The sequence below is a fragment of the Balaenoptera borealis genome, assembly GCF_965194805.1.
Source record: "Balaenoptera borealis genome assembly, chromosome: 19".
Classification (NCBI taxonomy): Eukaryota; Metazoa; Chordata; class Mammalia; order Artiodactyla; family Balaenopteridae; genus Balaenoptera; species Balaenoptera borealis.
Window position 1 is genome coordinate 36,225,563 of NC_138878.1, and position 17,637 is coordinate 36,243,199.

Below are 17,637 nucleotides of genomic sequence, written 5' to 3' on the forward strand. Positions count from 1 at the left end.
CCTGTTTTTGGGTTGCCTTCCCTGGGGGTGTAGGTCTTGACTGTACTGGGTCTCTGCTGCAGTTCCTTCTTTATAACTATAATTGTGGGAAATATTTTCTGCTAGTCATCAGGTTGTTCTCATTGATAGTCACTCTGGTAAATAGTTTAATTTTGGTGTGCCTGTTGGAGGAGGTTCTCAGGGTCTTCCTACTTCACCATATTTGCCACCAGTATAAGGTTAACTGTAGGTTTTTTGTAAATATTCTTTATCAAATTAAGGAAGTTCTCCTTTATTTCTGTTTTCTGAGAATTTTTATAATAAATTTGTTTTGGCTTTTGTCAAATGCTTTTTTCCTGCATCAATTTTTGGTGGATTACAAGTGATTGATTTTCAAATTTTGAACCATCCTTGCATCCCTGGAATAAGCCTCACTTGGTCATAGTATATAATTCTTTATATATTGCTGAATTGTATTTGCTAATATTTTCTTAAGAATTTATATGTCTATATCCATGAGAGATATTGGTCTGAAGTTTTCCTTATTTGTATTGTCTTTGTCTGGTTTTGTTATCAGAGTAATGCTAGCTTCATGAAATGAATTTGGAAGTATTCCCTCTTCTGTTTTCTGGAAGTGATTGTACAGAATTGGTGTTAATTCTTCTTTAAGCGTTTGGTAGATTTCTCCAGTGAAATCATCTGGGCCTGGAGATTTCTTTTTTGGGAGTTTAAAAATTATGGATTAAATTTCCTTAATAATTATAGGGCTATTCAATGACTTATTTCATGCTGAGTGAATTAATGGATGCACTCATAGGGTATACAGCCCATGTGACCAGGACCCAGTCGGTGGTGAAGGGCTTTCCTATTTGACAGCGATGGCAGCAGGCTGCTGGCACACCTGCTACATGCACCATGTTGCATGCAGGGGTGTTGCTTGCACACCCTGCCCCCCATCCTATTAGGCCTCACACCAGCCTGGGGATTCAGGTGGACCATTTCTTCTTCTAAGTTGTCAAATGTATAGAGTTGTTTGTGGTGTTCCCTGATTCTTTAGATGTTTGCAGGGCCTGCGGTAATATCCTCTGTTTCATTCTTGATATTAATAGTTTGTGTAGTCTCTCTTTTTTTCCTTTTTTCTTTGTGAATCTTGCTGGAGGTTTGTCAATTTCATTGACTTTTTTTCAAAGTGCCAACTGTTTCATTGATTTTCACTATTCTGTTTTCAATTTTATTTATTTTTGCTCTTGTCTTTGTTATTTCCTTCCTTCTGTTTACACTGGGTTTATTTTGCTCTTTTTCTAGGTTCTTTGGGTGAGAGCTTAGATTGTTGATTTGAGACTTTTCTCTTTTCGGATGTATGCTTTTAATGCTATAAATTTCCCTCTTGGCACTGATTTAGCAAATTTTGATAGGTTGTATTTTCATTTTTGACCCATGCAGTATTTAGAAGTGTGCTATTTTGTTTCCAAGTATTTGGAGTTTTACTGTTATCTTTGTTGTTGATTTCTAGTTTGATTCCATTGTGGTCAGAAAACACACTGCATGACTTCAATTTTTAAAATTTTGTTGAGGTTTGTTTTGATGGCCCAGGATATGGTCTGTCTTGGTATATGTTCCATAGGCCTTTGAAAGGAAATGTGTATTTTGCTGTTATTGAGTATAAATGTCAACTAGATCGGGTTGGTTGATAATGTTTTTGAGTTCTTCTGTATTCTTTCTGATTTTCTGTCTAGTTGTTTCAATTTTTGAGAGATGGATTGTTAAAGTCTCTTACTATAATTGAGGATTTGTCTTTCTCCTTTCAGTCCTATTAGTTTTTGCTACACATATTTTGTAGTTCTGTTATTTGGTGCATACCCATTTAGGATTGCTTTTTTTTTTTTTTTTTTTGGTGAACCAACCTATTTATCATTATATAATGTTACTGTCTATCTTTGGTAATTTTTTTTGCTTTGAATTCTACTTTATCTGATATTAATAGAGCCACACCTGCTTTCCTTTGATTAAAATTTGCATGGTATATCTTTTTTTTTTCAAGATATTTTTGATGTGGATCGTTTTTTAAGTCTTTATTGAATTTTTTACAATATTGCTTCTATTTTATGTTTTGGTTTTTTGGCCGTGAGGCATGTGGGATCTTAGCTCCCCGACCAGGGATCGAACCCGCACCCCCTGCATTGGAAGGTGAAGTCTTACCCACTGGACCAGCAGGAAAGTCCCTGCATGGTATATCTTTTTCCATACTTTAATTTTCATCCTGTCTTTATTGTTCTGTTTGAAGTGAATTGTAGACAGCATATAGTTGGATCTTATTTTTTAATCCACTTTGCCAGTCTTTGTCATTTAATTGGTGTATTTAGACCACTTACATTTAGTGTAATTATTGATGTTAAGTCTTTATTCTGCCATTTTATTTTTTGTTTTCTATTCTGTTTTTCATTTTAATATTTTTGCCATCCTGTGGGTTACCTGAACATTTTTTAGAATTCCATTTGTTTTTGAGTATATCTCTTTGTATGGTTTTTTAAGTGGTTGCTCTAGGTATTGCATTATATGTACATAACTTACCACAGTTTACTGATGTTATTTCACCAGTTTGAGTGAAGTTTAGAAACTTGACCTCCCTTAACGTCTCTTTACCATCCCCTGTCTGTAATATAATTATCTTCAGTATTTCCTTTTCAAACTTATAGACACATTAGACCACATTAGACAATGTTATGTTTAATTATGATGTATCTTGAAATGGATTTCTTTGAGCTTATCCCATTTGGGGTTTTCTCAGCTTCTTGAGTCTGTAGGCTTAATGTCTCTTGCCAAATTTGGGAATTTTTAGCTATTTCTTCTTTGAATTTTTTTTAGCTTCACCCTTCCTCTCTTCTTCTAGGATTCTGATGACACAAATTTTGGATCTTTTGTTATTGTCCCATAGGTCCCTGAGGTTCTGTTCACTTTTCTTTTTCAGACTGTTTTCTCTCTGTTGTTCAGACTAGATAATTTCTATTGTTCTGTCTTCCGTTTCACCGATTCTTTCCTCTGTTCTCACCTTTCTGCTGTTGTGCCCATCCACTGAGCTTTTTATTTCAGTTACGGTATTTCTCAGTTCTGAAATTTCCATTTGGTTCTTTTATCTTTTATCTCTTTGATGAGACTTTCTATTTTGTTGTTCAGCCTGCTATTGATATTTTTCATTTAAGTATATTCATAATTGCTCATTAAAGCAATTGGCTGCTTTAAAATCCTTGTTAGGTAATTCCATCATCTCTGACATCTTGGTTTTGGTTTTTACTGATTATCTTATTAAGTTTGACATCTTCTTGGCACTTGGTATGAGAAGTGATTCTCCACTGAAACCTGGACATTTTATATTATACTATGAGAATCTGCATCTTCTGTTTTAGCTGGGTTTCTCTTACCCTTGTTACTGCCAGGTGGAGGTAGAAGTCCAAGTTCCCCATTTGGCTTCCATTGACATCCAAGTTGAGTAGGGAAGATCCTTCTTACTGCTGGGTGGGGGTGAGAATTCCAGCTTCTTACATGTCTCCACTGATGCTCTGGCACATCTCAGTGGTCTTGTTACCACTGGCAGTGGTGAAAGTCTTAGACCCTCCACTGGGCCTGCTCTGACACCACTCCAGTAGGAAAGGGGTGTGGCACCTTGTTATTATTAGTTGGGGATACAAGTGCAGGTCCCATATGTAGTCTCCACAAATGGGAGGGCCTTGTTACTAGCTGGTGGGGATGAAAATCCTTGGCCTTAACTGAAAATCCCAGTGTGGGTGTTGGGGTGCCTAGTCATAGCCTCAAGAGGGTGGAAGTCTAGGCTCCCCTTGGCACTTGCCAGCATGGGTGAGGGTTGGCCAGTTTTTTTCCTATCGTGTTTGGATAGAATAGAGCTGTTATTGTTTCAAAGTTTTCTGTCCTTCTAGGCTTGCCTGGTCCTTTGGCTAAAGAGAGCAGGCTTTTAGGGAGGCATTTCTGGTCTGTTCGGCACTTATGGATTGCCAGCTTCTTTAGCTTCATGTCTGGGAATATAAGGCAAAAAGAATACCCAGGAAATGCACCAATGTGTTGGTGTCATTCCTCAGGTGTTGAGGTGTCTAGCTGGTCTGCCTTTTCAACCATCTTATGTTTGTTTTATATATGATGTCCATGGTTTTTACTTGTACTATCATCTTAGAAGTGGCAGCCTCTTCAGTTTCTTTTTAGTTACTGAATATCTGTTCAGCTTCATAGCATATTTTGAACATGATTGTCCCATTTACTAAGTGGCTGTGGCTTAAGTTATTCTTCTCTTTAAGTTTTACATGATTCCTGATAATTTGATATTTAATTTTAACTATTTCATTGTGTATGTATTTTTAACGTTATTGCCCCTAAATCTTATTTTGTATATAGCTATAAACTGAAAATCTTAGCTGAAGGCCTATTTCCCAGATCTTTTGACCTCTCTACAGAGAGTTAGGTTTGTGTGTAGTGACCATCCCACTACATATATGTTTTAGTAATCCCTAAAGGGGAAAGTAATAATAAATGTTTTCTCATGGGACACTCCCATTCCTAGGAAAACAACTCAATATACATGCAATAGATGTGTCATAAATGGTTAATAGCAACTCTTCTTCATCTAGGATATTGTGTATGAAATTATTCCAAAAATGAATTTTTAAATAATCATAGAGGTTTGAGCCGAACCATTTTTACTTACTAAAGTGCCTAGCATAGCATCAGGAAATCATTCCTATTATTGTTACTTTTTTTGTTGGTACCATGTGGTACCAAGGGACAATGTGAGAGCATTGGGCCATGCATGAATTGTTCTAGTTACTCTGTAGGTATAAACAGGACACTTGAATTGGTTACTAACTTAACATGTGTGTAGTAGTGGGGACCATTAATTATTTTAATTCCTGGAAGCGATTTTCAAGTTAGGTTGGGATATTTTTAAACTGGTCTGCTTTTAAAAATATAGGGCCTTATTTCTATCTACAACTTAACAATATTTTACTAGATTTGAACACTGTTCTCCAACTAACTGAGTATTTCTGAGAGAATGGTCATTTTTAATAAGTGTTTCTTTCAACATAATTGTTAACTGTTTTTTGGCAGAATCAGAAAACTGATTTGTCCCAGATGAAAGAGAGTGAAATAGTAATCAAGTGTTGAAACTCTTAGCCGTTGTTTTGTGTGTGTGTGTGTGTGTGTGTGTGTGTGTGTGTGTGTGTGTGTGGTATTTGAAAGTAATAAATGATAGACAACTTGCTGGAAATGAAGCAAATGGAAATGTTGATTAGAAATACCTAATAAAACTTTCTATAAAATACTTTATATTTGCACTGCATTAAAGTCTAAGAAGTGACAAACCTTCTTTTATAGTCTTGCCTATTTTAAACTGATTGTCATTACCTTAAAATGTAACTTGTAGGGTGCAGGTATAGAAATATATCCTGGGAGTAAGTGCACCCTGAGTGACAATGGGATCCATCACTGCAAGGAAGGGATCCTCATTAAGGTGAGCACCTGCTGAGACACCCTCTTTCCAAAGGTTAGAATGGTTTTACCTAAGAAATAATTATGTTTTATTAAATTCCCATGTTGTTCCTGTTGTTTTCTGGTTTTGAAAAGCATAAACGGTATGTAAATTTTAATAATATCAATAGTTGGTGGTTGGAAGTCTCTTGTGAGAATACTTTGTTATCTATAGATCTGCAGAAATGACAAAGGAATGCTGTGTCACTCAGAGCTCAGATTGTGCTACCACGTACTAATAAGCATAACTTTCTATTTTATTTTTAGAATAGCCTGAAAAAAGTGAGATTTTTAAAGCAGGCAGTGTTGAATGTGACAGTTCCTTAAAATATTTGTTTTCAATGTCACAGGACTTCTTAGATGAACATTATGACATTCCCAAAATATCCATGGTGAGTAATGTCATACATAATAATGAAGGTTATGGTGTTGTCTTGGTGAAACCTACAATTTTCTCTGACCTGCAAGAAAATGCCCAAGATGAAACTGAAGGTATGGTATATTTAGTAATTTTCAAAATAAAATCCAGACCTAATTTATTGTATTTCAGCATTAAACTCTGATTAAAGGTCTTAATCTTCTTCTCCTCTTTAAAAAAGATAACTAGCATATGCTTAGGCATGGAGATAGAGAAGCTTGATAAAGCTATAACATTATGGAATCTTGGAGTGAAAGAAACTTTCAAGGTCAACTAGTCAACTGGTCAAAGCCTTGATGTGTGGTTTCTGTGGTCCTGCAGTAACCTTCTTACCATGCTTGGCTTTCTATAAATTTATAGAATAAGGATGGGCATATGATAGCAATGGTGGCTCCTGCTGGCATTTGTTAAGGATGGAGGCAGAAAAATGAATGTGCCAGGTTGAAGGCTGCATTTGACTGGAGGGGATCATGGAGTTCACCTCTAGTTTTTATTTGTAAAATTAAATACCTCCCTGTCAGCTGTCTTTCTTGGCAGCAAAGCTGATGTAACACAGTGGGAAGTTCATGAATTTCAAGCCATGACCCAGATTACTATGAAATCTCAGTCATGGAGAAGGATTGTGCATTGGCATAGGTGAAGAAAGTTTAAAGGATGATGAGTAGTCCTTGTCATCCTTCAGGATCCATTCCAGCTATCTGGTAGTTCTTTTTCTCCTCACAGTTCTGTAGGTCAGAAGTTAAGGTGAGCTTGGCTGGGTTATCTGCTTAGGGTCTCACAGGGTGAAAGAGGTATCAGCTGGGTGGGGCCCTTATCTGAAAGCTCTGGGGCGAGAATCTGCTTCCAAGTTCCTTTATGTTGTTGGCAGAATCAATTTCCTTGAGGTCATAAGACAGAGGTCTCTACTTTTTTTGCTGGCTGTTGGCTGAGGATTGCTCTCAGCTCGTAGGGACCACTCTTGGGTCCTTGCTCCATAACCCCCTCCATTTCAGCAACAGAAGACCTCCCTCAAAGAAAACTCTAGGTCTACTCATCATCCTTTAAACTCATCATCCTTTAAACTTTTTCTCATGCTTCAAATCTTTTTCATGCTTTGAATCTCTTTATGCTTTTCTCTTCTTCATCCAGCCAGGGAAAACATTGCTATTAAAGGGTTCATATGATTAGGTTACGTATACCTGAGTTATCAACTGATTAGTAACCTTAATTACATCTGCAAGGTCCTTTTGCCATTTAACAGTTATGAAAATAACACCAAGTGGCAGATGACCCTGCATCATGGGGCCATCTAGAATTCTGCCATCACAGGCAGTCACTTATAAAGCTGCTAGATTGGGAGTTCCTTTAGGGAAAAGAGCAGTTTTATTTATCTTTGCATCTAGCTTCTAATACAGTGCTTAGTAAATATCCAGGAGAGGTCTGTTGAGTAAATGAGATCTAGGATAAAAAAAGAAAATTCAAAATTGGTAATCTTGTATTAGAGTCAGGAGACCTTGAAGACTAAGACACCTGCTTGTTGAGATACTTATGGCAGAGAGTTTGTGAAGTCCAGTCAGATGACAGCTGGAATCCTTAACAGAAAAAACTTGAAAGCTCTGATAGACTGTAGAAATACATGTTTTAGTTGGGTTAGTTTGTATATTTAACTCTATTTGTTATAATTTGTTTGTTTCTTCAGAAAATAAAGCACTTAAAGTTCAGACAAGTGGAGAGGCAGATGTAGCTGAAAGAGTGGATCTAGAAGAGCTGATTGAATGTGCAACTGGTAAAATGGAGCTTTATGCGAGAGCTGACCTTTCTGAGCAAGTCGAAGGCAATTGTGAAATTGTAAATGAACTAGTTGCTGCCTCCACACAAAAAGGCCAGTTGAAGAAGAAAAGGTTGAGTGAACTGGGGATCACACTTGCCGATGACAACTTAATGTCACAGGAGATGTTTGTTTCAATTGTGGGGAACCAGTTCAAGTGGAATGGGAAAGGGAGTTTTGGCACATTTCTCTTCTGACCACTGTGATGTAAATAGCAAATATTGGATTTTGCACATGCTGCCCCCAAGAATCACTGCTGCTATCATTACTTTGCTTCATGTCTATATTTTGTATCTGATATATTCGATTGGGTTTGAGTGAAACGTAGATTTATTTCTGTCTGCAGGTGTTGCACATAAAACACTCTCTTTATAAAGAAGGTCATAAAAACATAAAATAGAAAATATTTGGAGATTTCTTATCTAGAAAGTCTTGCTTTTTCAAACACATAGTTCTCGTATTAAGTCTATTAATAACTTTCTAGTATAAATACACTTTAGCACTTCAAAGAGGAGGAACGAAGGCAGGGAATGCAAGATGAGCGCACAAAAACGCAATAGGCATCAATGTGCAGTATTCTTATAGTTGTCTTTTTAATCCCAATTATAGTGAGTCTGATATCCATGCTTTATTTGCATAATACTTGTCTTAAAAGCTTTTATGATTGGGAGGTTATCTCCCTTATCAGGCTTATTATTGAGAATCTTAGTGGGAATGCCTTTTTATGTTGAACTATGTAATCATCAAAACAGTAATAGCATATCAGGTTTGAAACAGAAATGAAACGTGTTATTCAGAGCCAATGCATATATATAGAGCATTTTCACTGTTGCTGAATATGAATGATTAAAAAGAAGGTGCTTTTCTTTCACCAACAGTATTCTGATCAAATTTCTTACATAGTCAAAATTATTACCTATACAACCTGTATCAGCTCTGTGTTCTTGATATCATATTGTAAAATACAGCTTTTAAAAGTATTTATATTTTTAAAAAGTGTATGTGACATTAAAATTCCTACTGATTAAAATTATAATGATGAAGTAATAAACTGAATCTTGGTATATTTTTCCAATTGCTTTAGGGGCCATAGTGCCTGTGTAGCATGTGTGATCCTTTGAAATACATACAATATTTTGGTATCTTTTTAGTGCTTCAGAGAGAGTATTAAAATTTTTCCTCAGTGAAGTCTTTCCTTAAATTTGAATAAATTATAATTTTATTTTTCAGATGCTACTAAATATGGAAGGATTTATGTTAGATTTTTTTGTTTGACCATTGAAAGATATTTTTCTTTTACTCTTGAAATCCTGTTGCAAAAGTAATGCTAATTAATTCTGCATCAACTTGAGCCAAATACTTATTTAAAAACCATCTATTCAACTTAAAAAAATCAAATTGGTTTTCCAATTAAATTTCCTTTCTATCTTAGAGTTTAGACTTTGTATATTTTCTTGTAACTTGCTGGAGTGTCAAGAGAGTGACAAGTAACTAGGTAAGTTACTTGTTGTTCCTTATTATAGGATGATGGTTTTTCAGATTTCATTTCTATCTTAGTTTAAATCTAATCTTACATTAATTTTTATTCAAATTATAAACTATTAGTGAATAGGCCTAGTGTATTCTTATTTAAGTCACGTAGAGTACTTTTGCTTATTGGGGAGAGTTGAGCATCTCAGATGACTTAGTCCAGGGAGTATAGAGAGAGCCCTGGAGGGATGTGGATTTGACAGTTGAGGTGAAAACACTGACATGGAAAAAGTATTTACTTGAGTTTTAAATATTAACGTGTAGTCAAATCTGCTCTTCTGGGTCTTGTGACTTATTTACATAGGGCTTGTCTATTACAAGATTATAAAAATATTTTATATTATCTTCTAGTACAAGTAGGCTTGTTTAAATTCACATTTCTAATCCATCTGTAATTTGGTTTTATGTGTGATATGGTGTAGAACTCTTTTTCTCTAAATGGTTATCAAGTTCTCTTGATATTGTCTATTGATTAGTTCATTTTTTCCCCACGTAATTGGAATCATGCTGAATTCCCGTGTTTGCCTACAGTTGACCCTCTGGCTTAAAAACTCCTGTCTGATAATCTCCAGCTAAATGTATATTCTGTTACTAGGATCCAGCTCACTAGCACTCAATCACATTTGACTAGAAAAAATGTTTTCTAGCCATCCTGCATTGTAGCAAGTTGTTCTTCCTCCTAGTGACTTGAGGAAAATGTAACCTCACTTCCATTCCATTCTTATTTTTCAAAACCTTCTTGGCTATTGAGCTGCTTTTTTTTTTTTTTTTGTTAGCATTTATCAGCTTTTTTGATATAATAAAAAATCATCAATTTTAAGTCTACAATTCTGAGTCTTGACAAATATATATAGTTGTGTAACTACTACCATAAACACAATATTGAAAATTTCTGTCATCTTTAAAAGGTCTCATTTTTCTTTGCAGTCAATCCCCCCCTCCCCAACCTTGGACCCTGGCAACCTCTGATCTGCTTTCAGTCACCATAGTTTTGCCTTTTCTAGAATTACATATAAAAAGAATGATGACTCATTATATAGTCTTTTGTGTCCATCTTCTTAAGCTTAGTATAATGCTCTTAAAATACATCTATGTTGTTTCCTGTGTCAGTAGTTTGTTTGTTTTTATTGCTGAGTAGTTTTCCATTGTGTGGATATTGAGTGTTGTGTATTCATTCACCTGTTGATGGGCCACATGGGTTGTTTGTAGTATTTGATTATTATGAATAAAGTTGCTAAGAATATTTGGGTAAAGGTTTTTGTCTGAACATATTGTTTTTATTTCTCTGGTGGTAAATACCTGTGAGTGGGATTGCTGAGCTGTATAGTAAGTGCACATTTTACTTTATTAGAAAGTTCCAAATTGTTTTCCAAAGCGGCTATCCCATTTTGCTTTCCTACCAGCAGTGTATGAGAATTCTAGTTGCTCTATATCCTTGCTGACACTTGATATTGTCATTCTTTTAAATTTTAAGTATTCTAATGGATGTGCAGTGATAGCTCACTGTGTTTTTAATTTGCATTTCCCGTATGATTAATGATGTTTAGCATCTTTTCATGTGCTTATTTGCCATTTCTATATCTTTGGTGAAGTGTCTATTCAAATCTTTAGCCTATTTTAGTCCCCCCAAATCAGGTTGTTGTATTGAGTTGTAAGGTTTGTGTGTATTTTTTTTTTAATTCTGGGTGCGAGTTTTTAATCAAATATATGTTTTGCAAATATTTCCTTTCTTCCTGTGGCTTGGGTTTTAATTTCTTAACAGTACCATTTAAGCAGCAGAAGTGTAAATTTTGATCAAGTCCAATTTATCAATTTTTTTTTTTATGGTTTGTGCTTTTTATGTCTTATCTGAAAATCTTGTTTTCTCTTTTCCTACCTTCTTTTGGATTGAGGGTTTTAATTTTTTTTAAATGGATCCATTTTACCTCTACCCTTGGCTTATTATATATACATATATATATAGAATATATATTATATATTTTATAGTTTTGCTTCAAGGCAGTAGTTCTCAACCAGAAGCAAGTTTGGCCCCCTACCCCCATCCCAAAAGGACATTTGCCAAAGTCTGGAGACATTTTTGGTTGTCACAACTGTGAGTGAGGTGCTAATGGTATTTATTAGGTAGAGACCAGGGTTGCCACTAAACATCTTACAATGCACAGGACTACCCTCACATCATGGAATGACATTTTGGGCAAAAATGTCAACTGTGCCAAGATTGGCTCCTGCTCCAGGTCAGGGCTTGGCAACTTTTTCTGTAAAGAATCAAGAGAGTAAATATTTTATGCTTTCTATGACATACATGGTCTCATATTTCCTTCTACCCACCCTGTTCCAAAATGTAAAAAACATTTCTAGCTTCTGAGCTGTACAAAAATAAGTAGCAAGATGGATTTGGCCTATGGCCTGAATTTGCTGACCCCTGCTCTAGAGTTTACAATAGATACAAACTACCTTCAAATATTTTATCACTTTATATGTAAGGTCCATTTTCCCTTCTATCCTTTGTGCTATTGTTGTCAAACATGTTACTCTTACATATGTTATAAGCCCCTCAATATTTTGTGTCATTTTTGCCTTAAACTATTAGCCTTCAGAAGGATTTTAAAATGGATCTTTTATATTTATTAACGTATGGACCATTTCTGGTACTCTTCATTCTTCATTGTATAGATCCAAATTTCTATTTGGTATCATATTCCACCTGAATAACTTCCTTTATCATTTCTTTTGGTATAGGTCTGCTGACAATGAATTCTTCTATATTTTGTTAGTCTGAAAATGCCTTTATTGTGTCTTCAATTTTGAAAGATGACTTTTTGCTGCTTAGAGAATTCTAAATTGACGGTGTATCTCAGTATTTAAAGATGTTGTTCCACTGTCATTTTGCTTACATAGTTTCTGGCAAGCAGACTGTTTTTAAGATTTTATCTCTGGTTATCAGCAATTTCATTATCCTGTATATTTGTGTGGATTTCTTTGTTTATTCTGCATGGAGTTCATTGTACTTCTTCATTGTGTGAGTTTATTTTTTCAGATGATTTTTCTGTTCTACTCTCTCTCATCTCTCTTTCCTTAACTCTAATTACATGCATGTTACTCTGGGGTTTTTTTGTCCCTAAGGTCACTGATGCATTATTCATTTTTCAGGGTTTTTTTATGTGTTTCACTTTGGATAGTTTCTATTGCTATGTCTTCAAGTTTACTAAAATTTTCTTCCACACAGTTTAAACTGCTGTTAATCTCACCCAATGAATTGTTCATTTCAGATATTACATTTTTTAAATCCCAAGATGGTTTTTTGGGGGGACTCTTTATAACATCTTTCCCTTCTCTTATCAACATGATTGTATTTACTTCTACTTCCTTGATCATATAGGACATATTTATAATACCTATTGTAGTATCCTTATTTGATAGCTTTATCATCTCTGTTGCTTCTGTGTCTGTTTCTATTGATTGATTTTTCTCTTGGTTGTGGGTCATATTTTCCTGTTTCTTTGCTGGCTGCTTATTTCTGATTGGATGCTAGTCATCATGAATTTTATGTTATTGCTGTAATTTGTTTTAGTCCTTTAAAGTGTTGGCTTTTTTTTTTTTTTTTTCCTGGAATGCAGTTACTTGGAATCAGTTGAATACACCTCCCTTCCCCTTTCTAGAAATCTATCTGGTGCCCCATGTATTATGAGATCTTTTCACTCTGGCTGGTAGGAGTGAAGTTTTTCCTGCTCATTCTTTTCTGGTGACCCTTTCCCCAGCCTTGTGTAGTTTCTTCTCACACATATGCAGGTTGGTACTCAACCAGTACTCAAGGAGACCCACTGCAGGTTTCTGAAGCTCTCTTTCTGTGCATCTCCCTTCTCTAGTACTCTGCCTTGCAAATTCTAGGTGCCTTGGCCTCTAAACTCTAATTTCTGTTTCCTTACCTTAGTGAATCAACTGTGCTCTGTTCCCCCTCCCTGTACGGAGGCCTGGAAACTGCCTCCAAGAAGTAAGCTGCTATAATTTTGTTTCCCTTATCAGGTATCACAGTCCTGTGTTATCTGTTATCTGATGTCTGGAAAACCATTGTCTCATAAGTTTTGTCCAGTTTTCTAGTTATTTAAGGCAGGAGGGTAAATCTGAAACTTGTTACTCAATCTTGACTAGAAGTGAAATTCTTCTTGAATCCTCCAGGTTGGAACCATTTCCAAAGGAAATGGAGGACTCTATGTTAGAACCAGTTGGTAACCAGGTCAAATTTCTGAGTTTCTCTAGCTTATTTCTGTTGAAATCTTTACTAGACTGGTTGGTATTTGACCATAAAAACATTTTTGGCACATTTAAATAAAGGGGAGTGTGGGTGGGGTGGTGTCACAGGCCATTAACTTTTTCGGTTGAACACATTCACATTCTAGAATCTGAGCCAACCCTAATTTGGTTTTCTCACATCCAAAATTAGGAGTTTTCTGCATTCAGACTTATTTGTGTGGGTGAGGTCAAGGCTGATTGGTAAATAAAATCCTGTCTTATTAAGAAGCCTGTGTGAGCTTACCATGCATGCATGCATGGTTTTGGAGTTCAGCTTTTACTGCCTTCAGGCCAGGTGGGCTGACAACTTTCTCACTGAAATAATCTTGGTGTATAGCTCTTTAAAGGCCATTTTGAATAACATTGGACCAATTTAGCAAGCAATTAAAAACTAATTAGCATCTTTACATTATTTTCATGTGAAGCACAATGCATTGCAGTTACCTGTGAATGTTCTTGAAAAATCAAGTATCCCTAATTTATAGTTGGTCCTTGAGCTAGAGGCAACTCTCCTAGGTGATAGCTGGTGATATTTTCCATCAAGACTTTTAGGAATTCACATACTGTTTTATTTTAGATTGCTCAAAAAACTTTCTGAAGGTGTTAGGCATATTAACATTAATGTGGCTTTTGGTACATTAATAAAATGCTCCTGCACTTAGCTTTTCTTCAGTGCTTACAAGGTACCAAATGAGCTGTAAGGAAGATGAGCAGACAGTTTAACACTTTCTAAAGTAACATTAAGCTTTATAGCACTAGAAATCTATTTAATTCCCTTTCATTGCTTCTAAAATGCATTTCAAATCTGTTGTCATTGGTAAAATGCTCAGAGACATTGGAGAATTATTTTTGACTTGATGTTTATATCTAAAATTTGCTAGTGAGACAAATCCTCTCTAGTGCTGGAGGAAATTAACATTTTGGCTTTTCAACATAGTTATCGATTAGGTTAGAGTTTACAGTTCCCTGGAGGCTTTCCATTTTATGGGTTTAGAAAGGCTAACAGATTTCATACTCCTTGGTTTTGGAAAGTCACATTGTCTTGATCACAGAGTTTTCCTCTAAACCCAATTTTCTGTTCTTTTAAATAACCATTTTGTTAAGCCAAGTCTCTGTAATTCCGTATTACGTAGATGTTGTCCCTTAATTTGAAAAGCAGAATCAATGGCTATAATTCTCTTTTTAATCAGTGAAAAACGCATTTGTCTAGGCTGTAATTGACTATTCAGCAGTTGTTAAGGGAGGGTTCTGGCTCTGTGGAATGTAATACCTAATTTGCTGATGGCATTATGCTGGGATGAGGGGAGAGAGCAAATGTGCTCTGCAGAACACTACCACCTAAACGCTTTTCTGGAGGGGAGGCTGATATGTACTAGTAATGTTAGATAAGTGCTTACACTATGAAATCAACTGCATAATGTCACATGGAAAGATCTGAGAATATTAAAGCAAATATTGACAGTAGTAAAGCCAAGTCATTTTTCCCAAGACAGAAATGTTGGTCTACAGGTATTTTTCTGTAACATGTGTTAGGGCATCTAGGTGCTTGAGGAAAGAGATTGGGTCTTTTCCGCATCCAATTTTTGAAGATGTTAAGGATGTAGAAAATGGCAGGAGTATAGGAGGCTCTCAGAAGATACTATTTTAGAGATCATGGAAATGTATGAATATCTCATGTTTATCCAGCACTTTTGCTTCTAGAGAGTCTAAGGGTAATTTCCACAGGACATGGAGGTGGAATTATTTCAAGTTCAGCACTCATGGTGTTGGTTGTGAATGCATGTGAGTCTGAGTCTTCCGGTATTGCCCAGCCATTTCTAGAGACCAAGCATGTAGGGTCATCATTTCAGCCCTTTTATGTTTCTTTTTCCATGCCGGTTCTGTAAGATAACAAGGCTAGAGTACTAGAGGATGATTCTCAGCACTTAGCTGCACATTAGAGTCACTTGGTGCACTTAAAAAAAAAAACAAAAAACCTTACGGGGGACTTCCCTGGTGGCGCAGTGGTTAAGAATCTGCCTACCAATGCAGGGGACACGGGTTCGATCCCTGGTCCAGGAAGATCCCACATGCCACAATGCATCTAAGCCTGTGTGCCACAACTAATGAGCCTGCGCTCTAGAGCCCGTGAGCCACAACTACTGAGCCCCCGTGCCACAACCACTGAAGCCCACGCGCCTAGAGCCTGTGCTCCACAACAAGAGAAGCCACCGCAATGAGAAGACCTCTCACTGCATCGGAGAGTAGCCCCCGCTTGCCGCAAATACAGAAAGCCCATGTACAGCAACGAAGACCCAACACAGCCAAAAATAATAAAAATAAATAATTAATTAAAAAAAAACCCAAACACCTTATGCATAGGCACCCCCACCCTCTCAAGATTCTGAAATAACTGGTCTAAATCAGTTCTGGCATAGATAATTTAAAAGAAAACATCTGTTACATTACTGCCTGGTGGTCATGTATGCAAGAAAGCCCAGAACTCTAAATGTCTAGAATCGTGTGAAAATTCCTTTTTCTTGACTTCTGCCACCAACTACCCATACAATTGTGTACCAGGGCCAGACCAGGGCTCGAACCCGTGTCCCCTGCATTGGCAGGCAGACTCTCAACCACTGTGCCACCAGGGAAGCCCCTATTTTTAGTTTTTTAAGGAACCTCCACACTGTTCTCCATAGTGGCTGTATCAATTGACATTCCCACCAACAGTGCAAGAGGGTTCCCTTTTCTCCATACCCTCTCTAGCATTTGTTGTCTGTAGATTTTCTGATGATGCCCATTCTAACTGGTGTGAGGTGATATCTCATTGTCGTTTTGATTTGCATTTCTCTAATAATTATTGATGTTGAGCAGCTTTTCATGTGCCTCTTGGCCATCTGTATGTCTTCTTTGGAGAAATGTCTGTTTAGGTCTCCTGCCCATTTTTCAATTGGGTTGTTTGTTTTTTTAATATTGAGCTGCATGAGCTGTTTATATATTTTGGAGATTAATCCTTTGTCCTTTGATTCATTTGCAAATATCTTCTCCCATTCTGAGGGTTGTCTTTTCATCTTGTTTATAGTTTTCTTTGCTGTGTAAAAGCTTTTAAGTTTCATTAGGTCCCATTTGTTTATTTTTGTTTTTATTTCCATTACTCTAGGAGGTGGGTCAAAAAAGATCTTGCTGTGATTTATGTCAAAGAGTGTTCTTCCTAGGGGATTCCCTGGTGGTACAGTGGTTAAGAATCTGCCTGCCAATGCAGGGGACACGGGTTTGGGTCTGGGAAGATCCCACATGCCGCGGAGCAATGAAGCCCGTGCACCACAACTACTGAGCCTGCGCTCTAGAGCCCGCGAGCCACAACTACTGAACCCACGTGCAACAACTACTGAAGCCTGTGCACCTAGTACCCATGCTCTGCAACAAGAAAAGCCACCGAAATGAGAAGACTGCACACCACAATGAAGAGTAGCCCCCGGTCTCCGCAACTAGAGAAAGTCCGCACACAGCAACGAAGACTGAACACAACCCAAACTAAAAATAAATAAAATAAATAAATTTATTTTAAAAAAAAAAAGAGTGTTCTTCTTATGTTTTCCTCTAAGAGTTTCATAGTGTCCTCTCCTCCATTTAGGTCTTTAATCCATTTTGAGTTTATTTTTGTGTATGGTGTTAGGAAGTGTTCTAATTTCATTCTTTTACATGTAGTTGTCTAGTTTTCCCAGCACCACTTATTGAAGAGACTGTCCTTTCTCCATTGTATATCCTTGCCTCCTTTGTCATAGATTAGTTGACCATAGGTGCGTGGGTTTATCTCTGGGCTTTCTATCCTGTTCCATTGATCTATATTACTGTTTTTGTACCAGTACCATATTGTCTTGATTACTGTAACTCTGTAGTATAATCTGAAGTCAGGGAGTCTGATTCCTGCAGCTCCGTTTTTTTCCCTCAAGATTGCTTTGGCTATCCAGGGTCTTTTGTGTCTCCATACAAAATTTTAAGATTTATTCTAGCTCTGTAAAAAATGCCATTGGTAATTTGATAGGGATTGCATTGAATCTGTAGATTGCTTTGGGTAGTATAGTCATTTTCACAATATTGA

At 36.5% G+C, this 17,637-nt stretch overlaps 1 protein-coding gene across 1 annotated transcript in view; it reads left to right on the forward strand.

Moving 5' to 3' along the window:
* SHCBP1 (SHC binding and spindle associated 1) overlaps positions 1-12,181 on the forward strand; it is a 44,181-nt gene extending 32,000 nt beyond the window's left edge. The window contains exons 11-13 of the mRNA XM_082366811.1: positions 5,408-5,494; positions 5,862-6,003; positions 7,608-12,181. Of these exons, the coding sequence (XP_082222937.1) occupies positions 5,408-5,494; positions 5,862-6,003; positions 7,608-7,933 (555 nt within the window). The 3' untranslated portion in view covers positions 7,934-12,181. The remainder of the gene's footprint in view (positions 1-5,407; positions 5,495-5,861; positions 6,004-7,607) is intronic.
* Positions 12,182-17,637: the final 5,456 nt, after the last annotated feature.